Raw genomic sequence first — 16,484 nt, forward strand, 5'->3', positions numbered from 1 at the left:
CCAAGGATATGCAGGTCTTTGGACTCCTCCATCGCCAGACCACAACAACACGACGGTTGGAGGAAGAGCGCCTCATCTTCCGCCTAGGAACCCTCCAACCACAAGGGATGAACTCAGATTTCACCAGTTTCCTCATTTCCCCTCCCCCCACCCTGTCTCAGTCAAATCCATCGAATTCAGCACCGCCTTCCTAACCTGCAATCTTCTTCCTGACCTCTCCGCCCCCACCCCAGTCTGACCTATCACCCTCACCTTGACCTCTTTCCACCTATCACATTTCCAATGCCCCTCCCCCAAGTCCCTCCTCCCTACCTTTTATCTCAGCCTGCTGGACAAACTTTCCTTATTCCTGAAGAAGGGCTTATGCCCGAAACGTCGATTCTCCTGTTCCCTGGATGCTGCCTGACCTGCTGCGCTTTTCCAGCAACACATTTTCAGCTCCTTTCTTAATTAACCCTGTTCTCTGTCAGCACCTTCAAAACAAAACCCCTTCACCTCCTTCCATATCACTGTCCAAAGTCTCAAACACTGCAGGTGAAACATCAATTTAGTGTGCTTCTATACTCATTTACAGTAAGAAAATCAAATTTTAATCAATTGATCAAATCAGTAACTCATTTACATTAAGAAGATCAAATCCAGTTGAGGTGACTGTTTTATGGATCACTTCTATTTGGCCTGCAAGCTTGACATTACAGTTCCCATCGCCAGTCATTTAATTTTCTGCCCATGCATATTTTGATATCTGATCTTCAGCCTCCTCTGTTCTTTCAAGATATTTTTAATCAACCTGTTCAGTGATGTTATGAAACACCTCTAGAGCAAGTGGGACTTGAACCCAGACCTTTTTGGATAAAAGTGAGACTGCAGATGTTGGAGATTAGAGTCAAGAGTGTGGTGCTGGAAAAGCACAGCAGGTCAGGCAGCATCCAAGGAACAGGAGAATCGATGTTTTGGGCAAAGGCCCTTCATCAGGAGTGAGGCTTGTGAGCCGAGGGGATGGTGAGATAAATGGGAGGGGGGGGGGGGGGGGGGGGGCTAGGGGGGCCGTTAGCTAAGAGTGCGATAGATCGATGGAGTTGGGGGTGATGGTGATAATTCGGATGGGAGGGTGGAGTGAATAGGTGGGAAGGAAGATGGACAGGTAGGACGGGTCATGAGGATGGAACCAAGTTGGAAGGTTGGATCTGGTATAAGGTGGAGGAGGGGAAATGAGGAAACCAGTGAAATTCACATTGATGCTGTGTGGTTGAAGGGTCCCGAAACGGAAGATGAGGTGTTCTTCCTCCAAATGTCGGGTGGTTAGGGAGTGGCAATGGAGGTGGCCTGGGCATGTCCTCAGCAGAATGGGAGGGGGAATTGAAATGTTCGGCCACGGGATGGTGGGATTGGTTGGTGCGGGTGTCCCAGAGATGTTCTCTGAAGTGCTCTGCGACTAGGTGTCCAGTCTCCCCAATGTAGAGGAGACCTCACTGGGAGCAATGGATACAATAGATGACATGTATGGGAGGGCAGGTAAAACTCTGATGGATGTGGAAAGCTCCTTTGGGGCCTTGGAATGAGGTGAGGAGGGAGGTGAGGGTGCAGCTTTTGCAATTCCTGCGGTGGCAGGGGAATGTACCAGGAGGGGAGGGTGGGTTGGTGGGGGGTGTGGACCTGACAAGATAGTCACGGAGGGAATAGTCTTTACAGAAGGTGGATAGGGGTGAGGAGGAAAATATATCTTTGGTGGTGGAGTCTGTTTGTAGGTGGTGGAAATGTCGGAGGATGATGCAATGTATGCGGAGATTGGTGGGGTGGAAGATGAGGACCAGGGGGTTTCTGTCCTGGTTGCAGTTGGAGGGGTGGGATTCAAGGGTGGAGGTGCAGAAAGTGAATGAGATGTACTGTAGGGCTTTGTTGACCATGTGGGAGGGAAAATTGTGGTCTTTAAAGAAGGAGGCAATCTGGTGTGTTCTGTGGTGAAACTGTTCCTCCTGGATTAGGCAGAGACGGAGGAATTGAGAATAAGGGATAGTGTTTTTACAGAAGGCAGGGTGGGAGGAGGTATAGTTCAGGTAGCTGTGGGAGTTGGTGGGTTTATAGAAGATGTCAGTGTTGAGTCGGTCAGTGTTGATGGAGATGGAGAGGTCCAGAAGGGGAGGGAGGTGTCTGAGATGGTCCAAGTGAGCTTAAGGTAAGGATTGATGAACTGTTGATGAACTGTTCAATCCACGAATGGGAGCATGAAGTGGTGCCGATACAATCATCGATGTAATGGAGGAAGAGGTGGAGAATGGTGTCGGTGTAACTGCGGAAGATGGACTGTTCCTCATAGCTGACAAAGAGTCAGGAATAGCTGGGGCCCATGTGGGTACCCATGGCTACCCCTTTCATCTGGAGGAAGTGGGAGGATTCAAAGGAGAAATTATTGAGGGTGAGGACTAGTTCAGCCAAATGAATGAGAGTGTCAGTGAAAGGGTGTTAGTGAGGACATGGAAGAGGAAGAAACGAAGGCCTTGGAGGCCCTGGTCATGGCGGATGTAGGTGTATAGGGACTGAATGTCCATGGTGAAAGTGAAACTTTGGAGGCCAGGGAAATGAAAGTCTTGGATGAGGTGGAGGGCGTGGGTGGTGTCCCAAATGCATGTGGGGAGTTCCTGGACCAGGAGGGATAGGGCAGTATCAAGGTATGTGCAGATGAGTTGGTTGGCACAAGAACTGGCTGAGACGATGGGTCGGCTGGAGCAGTCAGGCTTGTGGATCTTGAGTTGGAGGTAGAACCAGGCGTTGCGGGGTTCCTGAACTAAGAGGTTGGAAGCTGTAGGTGGGAGATCCCCTGAGGTGATGAAGTTGTGTATGGTCTGGGAGATGATGGTTTGGTGATGGGAGGTGAGGTCGTGGTTGAGAGAACAGGAGAAGGAAGTGTCTTTGCGTTGGCGGCTGGCTTCGGTGGTGTAGAGATCAGTGTGCCAAACTACCACTGTGCCCCCCACCCCTTGTCTGCTGGTTTAATGGTGAGTTTGGGATTGGAGCAGAGGGAGTGGAGGGCTGCTTGTTGTGAGGGTGAGAGTTTGGAATGGGTAAGGGGGGTGGACAGGTTGAGGAGGTCAATGTTCCAGCAGCATTTAGAAATAAAGAGATCGAGGGTGGGCAACAGACTGGCATGGGGTGTCGAGATGGATGGGGTGTGTTGGAGGCAGGAGAAGACAGGGACAGTACTACACAAGGGTCACGCCCTATGATGTTTCAATGAAACTCAATGCCAAATGGAAAATTGTCACTTCATCTTTCAATTAGGCACTTCACTTGTTTCTGGACTCTTCAGTTGTTAAGTTTAATTTTAAATCATAACCTCTATCCTCCTTTTCTTGGCCAACAGCTGTTGGCAGTAATTCTATTATTCCCTTTCAAACTCATTCTTTACTTTTTACACTTGTTCCAATACCATTTCCTTTGACCATTCCCATCATCTCTTTATCATTTTAACCCTCATGCCTTTCACCATATCACAGACCTTGCCTCCCTGTTTTACTCTCTCATCACTTCCTTTCCCTGGATGGTATGATCTGCCTGTACTGCACATAAAACAGAACTTTTCACTCCACCTAGGTACATGTGACAATAATGAATCAAATCACACTGTATTACATCTTCAAAGTTTTCCAGTTTTGATGAAGGGTCATTGACCTGATAACTGTTAACTTCAAATGTGTGTGTGTGTGTGTGTGTGTGAGAGAGAGAGAGAGAGAGAGAGAGAGTGTGTGTGTATCCATCCCTCCGCGTGTTTGTGTGTGTGTCTTAATTAGAACGATCAATATTTGTGCCTTTCTATATCAAACTGTGTTAATCAGCCTTACTTCTATGACGCAGAATTAGTTCTGTTTCCACAATAAATCAATCATGTTGTTGTTTCTTAAACTAACCTGATTGATTCTTATTTAATTCTAAACCTACTATAGATAAGGCATATAACTGGCAACTGGGTAAATTTATTTTTGACCAATGAAATAGTGGCACTGGAAAGACAGACTGCGCACTCCAACCTTCCAAAATTGAATTTGATAAGCACATTAAAGAACAAAACATAGGGTTCAGTGGAAATGATGGAAAGTAAAACCAGCTCAATTACTCTTGCAAGAATCTGTATGGAATTTATAGATTATCCGACCTGCTTCTGAACTGTAACCACTCTACGTGATTCCAAATGACATGATATCACGTTGGCAGTACATCAGGAATTATCCCTTCAATATGTTTTTCCTAATTTGTGAAGTACCACAAACATCATATATAATTGCTAATAAAACAGAATAGGATAAAAACTAGGAATAGACAAAGCAGTCCCTTGGGTTTGCTCCACCCTTCCATACAATCATGGCTGATCTCATCTCGGCCTCACTCTCCATAACCCTTCAACCCATTACTAATTTAAAACCCAGCTATCTCCTCCTTAACTTCTTTTTCCGAGTCCTGGTGTCCCCCACCCTTTGGGGTAGTGAATTCCACAAATTCACAACCCTTTGCTTTAATGTACTATGTGGACTACAAATTGTGTGCCTTGAGATGATTACCAATTCACTAAAATAAAGGATGGTTGTGAATGATATTGTCTCAATGTCAAATGACCACTACTCAGATGTCATGGTAATCATTGCAAAACACATGGTCATGTAGTATGTGTCTAAATGCTTTGTAACTTGGGGTTAGAAGCAAAACTGTCTCAAGTTGTATTAAGAAAGTGGTCAAGATAATACAAAAGGGCTGAGAATAGGTTGGAAAGGTGGGCTGATAATTGACAAATATCATTAACTGTAAACGAGTTGGAAAGTAAGACGATGAAGAAAGGTAATAGTGAGAATATAAATGAATCAATTGATTCCACTACTGACCTATAAACCTATCAGTGCACAAATAATTATGTTAAAAATTGTTGGGCTTCCAAATTAGCACTTGAGAAATCTGGCACATTCACTTCATTCTTTTTTCCAAATACTCTAGATGTCGCCGCATTAATTGCTATTTAGACTTAAGAAGCAGTTCAGAGCAGCTGTAAAATTACCTCCCCTTTTGAGGAAAGATTTACAGTCACATAAGGATTGTTCTGCCTCTTCCTTCATATGAAATTAGATCAGGATTTTTTTACCATTATCCAATCCTGAGCAATTAATGGCATTTTCCAATAAAATGTTGCTTTCTAAGAGGCGTTTCAGAAAGTTTTAAATAGGCATTTTTTAACAATGGCAAAAAGAGCTGGCATTGGCAGGTTATGATGTAAAGATACAAATTAGTTCACTTAAAACTGCAGATAGACATGAAGGACTTCCTTATACAAGATATTCTCTCAAAATAAGGATCCAAGTCAGTGCAGCCCACAAAAAGGTGGATTTCTCTCTATGCCACCTGCTGGATCAAGGAAGGCAAGTATTCAGAATTTACCAGATGTTTAGCTCCCAATAGTCACAGCTGTTTTCAAATGTTGGATTAATCATCTGTCCATAAAGGTGCCAGTATTAAAACCCTCACTCATAGCTAGTGACACTATTGCTAAAGATGTAGATATAGGCCAGATGTCTGACATGATGGCTGATTATCTACCTCAATGCTGTAAGAACTAGAAGCATAAGCAGGCAAGTCAGCCTCCTTCCCCATTTGATATAGTTATGGTGTTCACAGAATCGTCTCAACTCCATTTTCCTCTCCATAACCCTTCAACCACTACTTATTAAAAAATCTATTTAATGCCTCTAAGTTTACTCAGTGTCCCAGCATCCACCATGCCCTGGGCTGGTGAATTCCACAGATTCTCAACCCTTTGAGAAATAAGTAGTTTCTCATCTTGGTTTTAAATCTACTACCATGTGAGGAAACATCCTTTCCAGACCTATTTGTCAATCCCTTTAAGCATCTGAATTGCCTCAATTAGATCACCTGTCATTCTTCTAAACTCCAGACAGTATAGGCTTTAACTGCTGAATCTCTCTTCATAAAATGAACCCCTCATCTCTGAAATCAATGTAGTGAACCTACTCTGAGCTGACCCCAATACAACTGCATCCCTCTTCAAGTAAGGGGACTAAACTACATACCAAATACAGAACTCCAAATGTGATCTCACTATTGCCAAGTACAGCTGAAGCAACACTTCCCTACTTTTGTACTCTATTCCTTCAGCAATAAATGTCAATATATTCCTACCCATTCCTCATACCCCTTGGTGTCATTAGTAATTAGAAATGTATCTACCCCTACCATGAGGTAACTAAATGACTGAGTTTCCACAGCCATCTGGGGTAGAGAATTTCAAAATTTCACCACCCACTGAGCGAGGAAGTTCCTACTCATTGCAATCCAAAATGGGTTTCTGCTACCACGACTGCAACCTGACCTCAGTGTCAATGGGGCCAGTTTAGGGCCATCTAACACTTCTAGAAAGTTCTTGTCACCTCTTGTTGGTTCTATTCAGGGTGCCGGTTAGTAGTATGTTTCCAAAGCCATTGAGAGCCCAATCTGTTATGAGCAATGAACCCAGCAGCATTATTTAACACCAGAAACAAGTGTTTTACACTCAGGTAAGTGAAATTCATCACTTTAAGCAGACAGTAGAAGGGGTTCAGAATAGGGGGAAAAGGAGGTTAACTCAATGAATAATATGAACATGAAAAATATACTTTCCCTTTAATGAAAGTCAACACTTGTTGACCGACTCTTTCATCAGCACTGTGCTAGATAGAGCACCATACACACAGGATTCAGGAATAAGATAACACAAATATTAAATACATTAATAGCACAAAAATGAATAATTTATACACACAGTAAAGGTTTTCAGAGTTACAAGTGTGTTACTTAATAGTATCTTAAGCTTCAGTAAATTAACAATGCATCTTTTAAATAGAATCATAATTCACTAAAAATGTTCTTTGAATAATCTGAGCTATTAAAAAGACTCCAGGTTCTTCAAGTGACAAGCATTCCCAAGTAAAATTTGAGAGCTGCAGGGACGAAGTCAGGGAGGCTGCAGGAAGCTTGTTTCCAATAAGTCGCCGTAAATAACGTCTTTATTTTGAAAAATAAAACCACTTCTGTTCATTAAAGCCAGGCAGTGAATTCTGAATTTTGAAGGAGACCAGCTGATGTGAAGGACTGGGATCGCCGTCTTTGCCCATTATTCTCAACTGGTGTCTGCTTTAACAAATCTCTGTAGAACTCGGATTTGAGGAATCTCGGATAAGAGTCTTTCTCCATCAGGGTATGCACTTTACTCTGTGCCAAGTCAAAACAGGATAAAGTGGGTAATTGAGTGTTCTTCTTTGTCACCTCTTTGGTACGAAAATCAATATTCACCTGTAAAGTATAGAGTTATTTAAAGAAATTTGTTTTTTTTCCCTCAAAAAAATCATCCCTTTACATTCCTGGCCACTACATGCATTTGGACAAAGTGTGCCCACAGTATCATTTTATATCACATCTGACAAAGACTTCTAACAGTGAATCTTTTTGAACTGTAACTAAATGTAAAGTGCAACTCTCACACCATTTCCAGTCACATGTCCACCTAATTCTGACTGCTTTTTCTGTTCTGATTTGAAAAGTCTTCCTCCTTGAAGAAAATGAGGAATAAAGAAAAAGAAAATTCCTTTCAGAAAGAAGCCAGAATCACAGATTCCCTACAGTGCAGAAAGAGAGCATTTGGTCCATTGAGTCCACACCAACCCTCTGACGAGCATCCCCCCTCAGATGAACTCGCCCTATCCCCATAACTCTACATTTCCCATGGCTAGCCCACCTAGCCTGCATACCTATGGATACTATGTACAATTTAGCATGGCCAATCTACCTAACTTGAACATCTTTGGACTGTGGGACAAAACTAGAGCACCTGGTGGAATCCCACGCAGACACAGGGAGTACATACAAACTCCATATAGATAATTAGGGTGGCCTGATTGATGCAAGGACCTTGTAGGTCTGAGAACAAACTAGCCAGACCAACCAAGCATGGGAAATATTGTGAGGACTATGCTCTTCATGTGGAAAGCCCAAACAGGAATGATGGAAGGTTTCACTTGTATTCTAAATAGGAGGTTACATCACTCAAGTTTTGGTGATTGAGGATTTTGGTTAATATTTTATTGCATCCTATTATTCTGTGAAATGGAGGGCACTCCATACTTTGGAATGCACTAATCCAGTCCAATACTCTAATACATATAACACAAGGAGGTCACTTCAACCTGTTGCCTCTGTGCCAGTTAACACCATTCCCAATTTTCTCAGTAAGATTTCATTTTAAGTATTTACCAAACTCTTTTGGAAGTTTCTATTGAATCTACATTCACCACTCTTATGCATATATTCCAGGACACCACTTTAAAGATAAATGCTCAACATATGAACAATGTCTTCAAGAAAAATTCAAATTTTCTTAAATCTGTTTCCTTATAAGATACCTTAATAAATCTATTACAGAATCATAATTTGTCCCTTACTTCTTTTGGGGCATCAGTTTCAATAAAATCCGAATAGATTTTCTTTGCCTTGGAGGCCAGTTTTGTAGGTGATTTGGTTTTCTTGTAGTCTTCACAGGCCATCCAGAATTCAATGTTCTCCTCACTGTACTCTGATTGTAAGAAAGCTCGAAAGAGACCCAAGCCAGCTATAGGGAAAAAAAAACCAGAATGTGGCCAGCTGTAAATATTGATGCCACCTCCATGTTTAACCAGACTGGTTAGTTACTATGATTTCAAAGACAACTTCATAAACAAGCTATTCTTCTAGTATTGTAGAGTGTAGTGCTGGAAAAGCACAGCTGGTCAGGCAGCATCCAAGGAGCAGGACAGTCAACTTTTTGGGCACGAGGCCTTCATCAGGAAGATGCTCGAAACATCGATTCCCCTGCTCGTTGGATGCTGCCTGACCGGCTGCGCTTTTCCAGCACCACACTCTTCGACTCTGATACTCCAGCATCTGCAGTCCTCACTTTCTCCTATTTTTCTAGTATTGTCAGGTTCTATTTTATGTAAAATAAAGGTGCATATATAGTTCTTTTGGAATGGATACACAATCTAGGCACAAAATGGTGGTCCCATTTACAGAAATTTAGTGAAAATGCACTATACAATAGATCTAAGTAAGCTGAGTTTGAAACATTTTTACATCATATTAACTCCAGCCATTACATCTATTGGTAAATATTTTGTCAGTAACAGTCTTGCTGACAATCCATATTTTTACCCAGAGTTAATGAGTAATACTTACACTTATGTGCTAGGAGCTGGTCTAGTGACTCACTCCATTTAGGTGGTTCATCAGGAGGTGTACTAGGAAAAAAAAAATCATTATAAATTTCAAAATTTGTTAAAACCAACAATGGTTAGCAGGCTAACTAAAATGATTGCTTTGCAGGTGCAAAAAGATCATGTTCAGCATTTCACTTCAGCAAATTTGTTGATGCAAATGGAAAGTTTCCTTGCATTATGCAGGCTGCAGAAAAAATGATTCGGAGCCTCAACCCAACTCTCAGTACGGCCACAAAACAGCTCAGTGCAGCAGTACAGGAAAGCAATTGACATTTTGGTGTTTATTTGCTGCAGTTGAGACTGACCACTAATCCTTTTTTAACCATTATCAACAGCACCCACCTGCAAAGCTTGACCACAACAACAATAATAATAGCTGTCAACAGATGAGATGAACGCACAACCGTACTTCGGGCTGAGGTGACCAAGTGTCTAAAAGTCTGCAGAGGACCTCAAGCCCCTCCTCCATATTGTTTGGTTCAAAATAATACTTCACAATTAATAATTTGTTACTGTAAAAAGTATGTACATCTCAGCAATTCAGGGGTGCCAACAAGAAAAGAGGGCATGATTCCCTTTGTTTCATGGCTACACTTAAAAAAAATCTGCAGCCCATTCAGACAGGACTAGCTGTCACAGGAAGAGACTGTCTCGAGTTTAAGAACAAACAGACCGCAGGTGCACGGCACATACTTGCAAACAAGATCTTCTCACCACCAGCATATTCAGTTATTTAACAATGTTCAAAGTTATCCTCAGTTTTCTCCCCCTTTTAGAAGCTGATCAATAATCGTACAGCCTTTCAGCCCATTCCAATCCTCTGAAGAGCACTGCACCTAGATCCACCCTATGCCTGTGACACTACATTGTCCGTGACTAACCCACCTAGCCTGCAAATCCCTTGACACTAGGGGCAATTTAGCATGGCCAATCCACCTAACCTGCACTTCATCAGACTGTGGGAGGAACCAGAGTGCACAGAGGAAACCCATGCAGACATGGGAAGAATGTACAAATTCCACACAGTCACCCAAGGCTGGAATTGAACCCATGTCCCTGTGAGGCAGCAGTGCTATCCACTGAGCTGCCATGCCACCCCAAATTAACAGCATGGATCAGAAAACCAGTACTAGGGCAAAACTCACTTTGACTTTTCAGGTTTAGTGGGAAATGGAATGAAGATTTCACGGGATTCTGCCTTCTGCAGGAGGAGGCTTAACCGATTCCGTTTCTCTTTAAGCCTGAAAAATATGAAGTTGATGAACTGTATTAGGATAGACCAGTCAAGCAATAGCCTGGAAACAGTACAACACAGATTACCACTGTACAAAAAAAAATGCACTCCTTCTCCATTTCCTCCAACTTAACTGTAACTATTCAAACTTGTGTAAGTTAATACAATAGAACATTCTGTCATTAAAACACCAAATAGTATCCAAAGCAATGAATATATTAGGTGTATGGAGTTTAAGAGAAAATGGAGATACAGGAGCAAATTTGACCTGAACATCCATCAGGAAACATTTTCCATTGAAGTCAATGCAAAACAGGTTAGCTGGGCAAGTTGTGCAGAATATTTTGAGTTGGGAAGTTAAGCTAAGATTATTGCAATGATTCTGACCCCAAAACATACCACTAGAATGGACAATGTAGATATAGGCCATCAGCCATTGATACTTCACACAGGCAGCAGATTCATCAACCCCAGCATATCCTTCTTCCTCCTCCGTGTAATTAGTCACAATCCCCCCAGCTGGTTTATAACATTTGCCTCAATCACTTTTGGTGGTAACAGCTTTCACATCTTGACCACCCACTGGAGTAAAGAAGTTGCTCCAAATTCTTTATTGGTTTTATTATTGACTTGTATTTTGTTCCCCAGTACCAAATCTCCACTATAACAAATAAGCCACATTTGTAGAACATGAACGTTTATCTTTCTCCTCATCCAAACCTCCTTTCTGTTGGCAGGAGCATAGTTAACAAACTAACATTTAATTAACAAAATAGGTCTGAACAGCACTTTGAAAAGATAATTTTTTGAAACACTGCAGTATAAACAAGCTTCCATGCTTATTCTGGTCTGCTTACAAAACAAATGACATAAAAAGCTGAATAATACAGTCCTTGTACTCTAAAGTGTCATGTGCTATTTATTCAGTTAAAAGCTAACCTTTTGTGATGAGTTTATATTTGCTGTTATTCTAGATGTGCATGATACGGATGCAGATTATCAGCTGAACAAAACTAAATGACAAAAATAACAATGATACTGTCCTTTACTTTAAATTGTCATGTATTTATTCAGTTAAAACTGAGTTTCTGTGATATTTGCAGTTATTCTAGATGTACACTCCTTTTATAAAACTTTGTACCCAGAGATATCAAAGCCACAGATCCAGGAACCTTTCCGATCATACTAAGCCTCATTACCTGTTTTTATTCTCTCCTTTCCCCTCCTGGTTCTCCTGTTTGATGATCCTATAGGGCTCTTCTTTGGGAGCTGACAGGTTGAGCTGCGGGAACAAGAACAGTACAGTCTGCATGATTTTCCCCTACGTTGGAGCTGGAGATGCTGATACCAAAGCAATTCCCTGGTGGGGCAGGTTGTGAATGTCCAGTCAGCGCTGCTCCAGGCAGGTTAAAAATGCTGTGAGCCCGCTGACTTTGTGAAAGCTAATTGGCTGCTTGAGTGCTTAGACCCTCCCAGTTCAATGACTTCACGCACACAGGAGATCAGCTCCAGTGACTAGAGAGAGAGAGAGAGAGGAGAGAAAACTTCCACCCATTAATTGCTAATCTGCAACTTCAAACCACAGCAGCATTCAGAGACTTCATGTCTGACGTCAGCGGTTAAAAATATGCATTGTATTAGCACTAACTGTTCGTAGATAACGATCAACGTAAATAAACCAGGTCCCAGACTGTGCAATGCTGTTGTGGGAACTAGCATAGTACCCATAGGACAGGATGCTTCCTACAGAGCTGCTGTCCTCAGCCAGTTTGATGAAACCTGGGTTAGATATTTCATGAATCATGTTTCAGTTGTCGTTCCCCTAATGTCACAGTAAGATTCAGCCAAGGCAACTGTTGAGTGAGATTTGCATGTGTGCTACTACTGTGGACCTTTGCAAACTGATCCTCACCCTTGCACAACTTTGACCTCAAGGGGGACTGATTCTCCAGAGAGGGGATAGAGTTGGGTTGTAGAGTACCAGGCGGAGTTTGTGGTAATACTGGATAGGGTAAAAATAAACAAAGCAGAATAGCTTAAAAGGGCACTCAATTCCCCCAAATGTGATGCACTCAAGTTACTAAGGGAAATGGGGTGGTAACTGCAGAGAATATAGCCATAATTTTTCAGTTTTCTTTGGATAGAGGGATGATGCCAGAGGTCTTGAAAGCTCTTGTTTAAAAGATGAGGGGGATAAACGCAGCAACTAACAGAAAGTCAGACTAATTTTAGATAATGTCAGAGAGTGTAACCTGGGATCAACTCAAAGACATATGACAAGGTATGTACTAATAAAGGAAATGCAGCATGGAGTTGTAAAAGACAATAGATAAAATCTTAAAGGACAGAAGTGGGTACGGCGGATGCTGGAGATTAGAGTCAAGATTAGAGTGGTGCTGGAAAAGCACAGCAGGTCAGGCAGCATCCGAGGAGCAGGAAAATCAGGCAAAAGCCCTTCATTAGGTTTCCTAAACGTTGGTTCTCCTGCTCCTCGGATGCTGCCTGACCTGCTGTGCTTTGCCAAAATCTTATAGGGGCCATAGCGATTTGTGCCAGCCTTCATGGGCAGACATTGACGTCCTATATTTGCCACAATCCTCGTGGCATCTCTCTGAGCCACTTGCCACATGCTCAGGAAGCACAGCTGTGCATTTCACTCACAATGAAAGGCTGCTGAAGAGTCACTTTGCAAGCAGGGAGGGACACTCAGTGTACAGAGTGGGCCAGGCTGCATCTCAGGGCTGCCTGCTTGCTCTCTTAATGCACACTCACGTAGCGCCTACCTGCATGTTCGCATTATTCTTGCCATATTGTGTTGGCACATTGGGGCTACAGCCAGAACCTAAAGGCTGTCTGTATTGCCATATTTATGTGTTCTTCTGCGCAGGCATTCAGAAGTGCTGTTTGTCAGGCACATCGATAAGGCCTGTCCAGTGTGAAGGGTGGGTAAGGCTTGTTGCGGTACAGCACACCAAGACATCAATGTAAAAATGACAGCACGTGCCAGCTGCCTGCATGGCAAACATAGTACAGTTATTCAACCTGATGGCCATGGTGGTGGAAAGTGAGTTGGGGGCCAATCCTCTGTCCAGAAAAGAGGGAGTCATCTGTCAGGGTACCAGCACCATCAGTCATGGGGACAGTGTGCACTCAGTCCAGGGACTTGGCAAAAGTCAATCATGAGAGCAGGCAGGACATGGTCAAGGGATCTAGGCAGAAATGGGTACTGCAGATGCTGGAGATTAGAGTCAAGATTAGACTGGTGCTGGAAAAGCACAGCAGGTCAGGCAGCATTGGAGGAGCAGGAAAGTCGATATTTTGGGTAAAAGCCCTTCCTCAGATGGTCAAGGAATCTGCCTGCTAAGTCTGGGGAGTAGACAACAGTCAGTAAATTGCCTATTGTTAGTCAGAGAGCTGCATAGACAACAGTCAGGCGGCTGGTCAGTCATGTCCTGCTGGGAACTGCTCATTGAGGTCAGTCAGAGTAAATAAAGTCCTGGGGGTGAGGGGGGGTGGTAGTTGGGGGGTAGGTGGAGAGGGCGTCCATCCATCAATCATTCAGCAGGGTGCGTGGTGGTGGACTGTAGGGGATAGAATGTGGGATCACTGCCCAAGTGGTTGGGGGAGGGGAGTCAAGACTGCCTTGGGAGGTGTGGTGAAGTATAGGCATGTGGAGAGTAGAACGGTGTTGGGGGTAAAGCCAAAGTGTTGTTGGGGGTAGGTGGGACAACATTGGAGGGTGCAGTAGGCTGCAGGAGGGTGACAGTGACCACCACCATGGCCTCCACAGAGGGCAGTGTGGAGGCATCACCAAGGTGTAACATCGGGGTTGAGTGGCACGGAGGGCAGTTAGAAGGGAAGTTCAATACGGTGGGTCACCACTTTGCAGGAGAATGGTTGAAATTGGGCTTTTTGGGTAGTGCAGAGTAAAAGAGGACATGGAGGCTTGGGGGGGCAGCCTGGCGACAAGGTGGAGCACACCGCAGATGGTGCCCTATGCAAGATTTATCTCCCAGCTATTTTCTCGACAACTGGAAAATCCTGAGAGTCAGTAGCATGAGATCCACGTCTGCTGGGTACTAGGATATTGAAGGGACAAAGACGTGAAGCAAATGTTTATAAACTCCAGTCACAATTTTGATAATGGATTTCCAAGGATGTGTCCGAGTTTGAGCTATAGGCAGAGGCTGAATAGACTGGTGCTATTTTACCCTGCAGCGTCAGAGGCTGAGGGTTGACCTTACAGAGGTTTATAAAATCATGAGGAGCAGGATAGGATAAATAGACAAGGTATTTTCCCCGGGGTGAGGGAGTCCAGAACTGGAGGATATAGGTTTAGGGTGAGAGGAGAAAAATTTAAAAGGGGCCTAAGGGGTAACTTTTTCACGAGGAGGGCAGAACATGTCTGGAATGAGCTGCCAGAGGAAGTGCTGGAGGCTGGTATAGTTATAACATTTAAAAGGCATCTGGATGGGTATATGAAAAGAAAGGGTTTAGAGGGATAGGGGCAAAATGCTGGCAAATGGGACTAGATTAATTTAGGTTATCTGGTTGGCATGGATGAGTTGGACTGAAGGGTCTGTTTCCATGCTGTATATCACTATGCCTCTATGAATCTATAATTTCTTTGCCCATTTCCAATGCATGCAGAGTGAATGTGCTAAGCCTTCAAATTCTGCTCAAAGGTGATTTGCACCATACCATTGGAGCGTGCAGGTCTAACATTGTCATCTCAATGGTGCAGGAGTTAGTGGCAGTGACATAAAAAGAGGCAAATGGAGGCCAGAAGTGTCCCATCATTTGTGAAACTTCCAAGGGTGATGTGGGACAAGGGCAACATCATTATATTTCATGTATGTATGATAATGGACTGAATTGAATGCAACAAGAAGATAAATGATCTGGGGCTGGGATGGCGGGAGGGTCAAAACACAGCAGACACTCCCTTCTTGATGTAATATGATGGTCACGCAGTCAATCTAACATAGAATCCCGACAGTGTGGAAACAGGCCCTTCGGGCTAACAAGTCCACACTGACCCTCCAAAAAGTATCCCACTCAAACCCATTCCCTTACCCTATTACTCTACATTTTACCCTTGATTAATGCACCTAGCCTACACATCCCCAAACACTGTGGGCAATTTAGCATGGTCAATTCACCTAACCTGCATGTCTTTGTGGTTGTGGGAGGAAACCAGAGCACACCCACGAAGACACGGAGAGAATGTGCAAACTCCACACAGATAGTGACCCAAGGCTGGAATCGGATCCGGGTTGCTGACAATGTGAGGCAGCAGTGCTAACCACTAAGCCACTGTGCCTTCACCAAGTTACTGCACATGCTTCAATCATGCCATGGTGGAGCAGATGATGGGGCTTCCCTTCCCTCCACATCGGTAATCGAGTCCCCCTAGTCTTCACTTACCATTCCATAATCATCCACATCCAAAGGATCATTAGCCGCCATTTCCACCACCTCCAACAAGATGCCACACTAGACACATCTTCCCTTCCATCCCTTGTCAGCCATCCACAGGGAACACTCCCTCCAGGACACCTTGGTCAATTGCTCCTCTGCTCCCATCATCTCCCCATCATCACTGCTCCTTGCTAAATACTCACAGATTCCTCACTATCCAATGCCCCAAATACACCTTAGAGGTGAAACTGCATTTCACTCAATCCAGTCTACTGCGTTCACTGCTCACAATGTGGTCTCCTCTACACTGGGGAGGTGAAATACAGACTGGGTGACCGCTTTGCACAACACCCACATTCTGTCCACAAACATGCAACTGAACTTCCTGTTGCATGCCACTTCAATACACCACCGTGTTTTCTGGCCAAAAACTGGAAGAACAGCACCTCATTTTTTGCTTGGAAACTCTGCACCTTCAGGACTCCATATTGAGTTCAATAATTTCAGGGCCTGAGCATCTTCTTCTAAGTCTGCACCCTAACCCTGAC

General features: G+C 43.6%; 1 protein-coding gene across 2 annotated transcripts; it reads right to left on the minus strand.

The window, feature by feature from the left end:
- Positions 1–6,640: 6,640 nt before the first annotated feature.
- LOC122554574 (regulator of G protein signaling 21-like) lies at positions 6,641–11,905 on the minus strand. Of its 2 annotated transcripts, XM_043699823.2 has the most exons (5): positions 11,715–11,904; positions 10,427–10,522; positions 9,241–9,302; positions 8,472–8,638; positions 6,641–7,326 (listed from the first exon to the last, which is right to left on the minus strand). In XM_043699823.2, the coding sequence occupies exons 1-5, from the start codon at positions 11,825–11,827 to the stop codon at positions 7,072–7,074; spliced, it is 693 nt and encodes a 230-aa protein (XP_043555758.1). In that variant the 5' UTR covers positions 11,828–11,904; the 3' UTR covers positions 6,641–7,071. The 2 variants fall into 2 exon arrangements, with proteins under 2 accessions (XP_043555758.1, XP_043555759.1); XM_043699824.2 differs by lacking the exon at positions 10,427–10,522 and having other exon boundaries at positions 11,715–11,905.
- Between the last annotated feature and the right edge of the window lie 4,579 nt (positions 11,906–16,484).

The sequence above is a fragment of the Chiloscyllium plagiosum genome, unplaced genomic scaffold (genome assembly GCF_037043375.1).
Source record: "Chiloscyllium plagiosum isolate Xiang-an unplaced genomic scaffold, Cpla_swu_hap1 HiC_scaffold_9, whole genome shotgun sequence".
Lineage (NCBI taxonomy): Eukaryota > Metazoa > Chordata > Chondrichthyes > Orectolobiformes > Hemiscylliidae > Chiloscyllium > Chiloscyllium plagiosum.

Excerpts from the sequence above, each read along its gene's own strand:
- LOC122554574 (XM_043699823.2), bottom strand. The coding sequence starts at position 11,827 with ATGCAGACTGTACTGTTCTTGTTCCCGCAGCTCAACCTGTCAGCTCCC. Across the intron at positions 8,639-9,240 it reads CCAGCTCCTAGCACATAAGT|CTGGCTTGGGTCTCTTTCGA; the intron begins GTAAGTATTACT and ends TTTTCCCTATAG. Across the intron at positions 7,327-8,471 it reads AAACTGATGCCCCAAAAGAA|GTGAATATTGATTTTCGTAC; the intron begins GTAAGGGACAAA and ends TATACTTTACAG.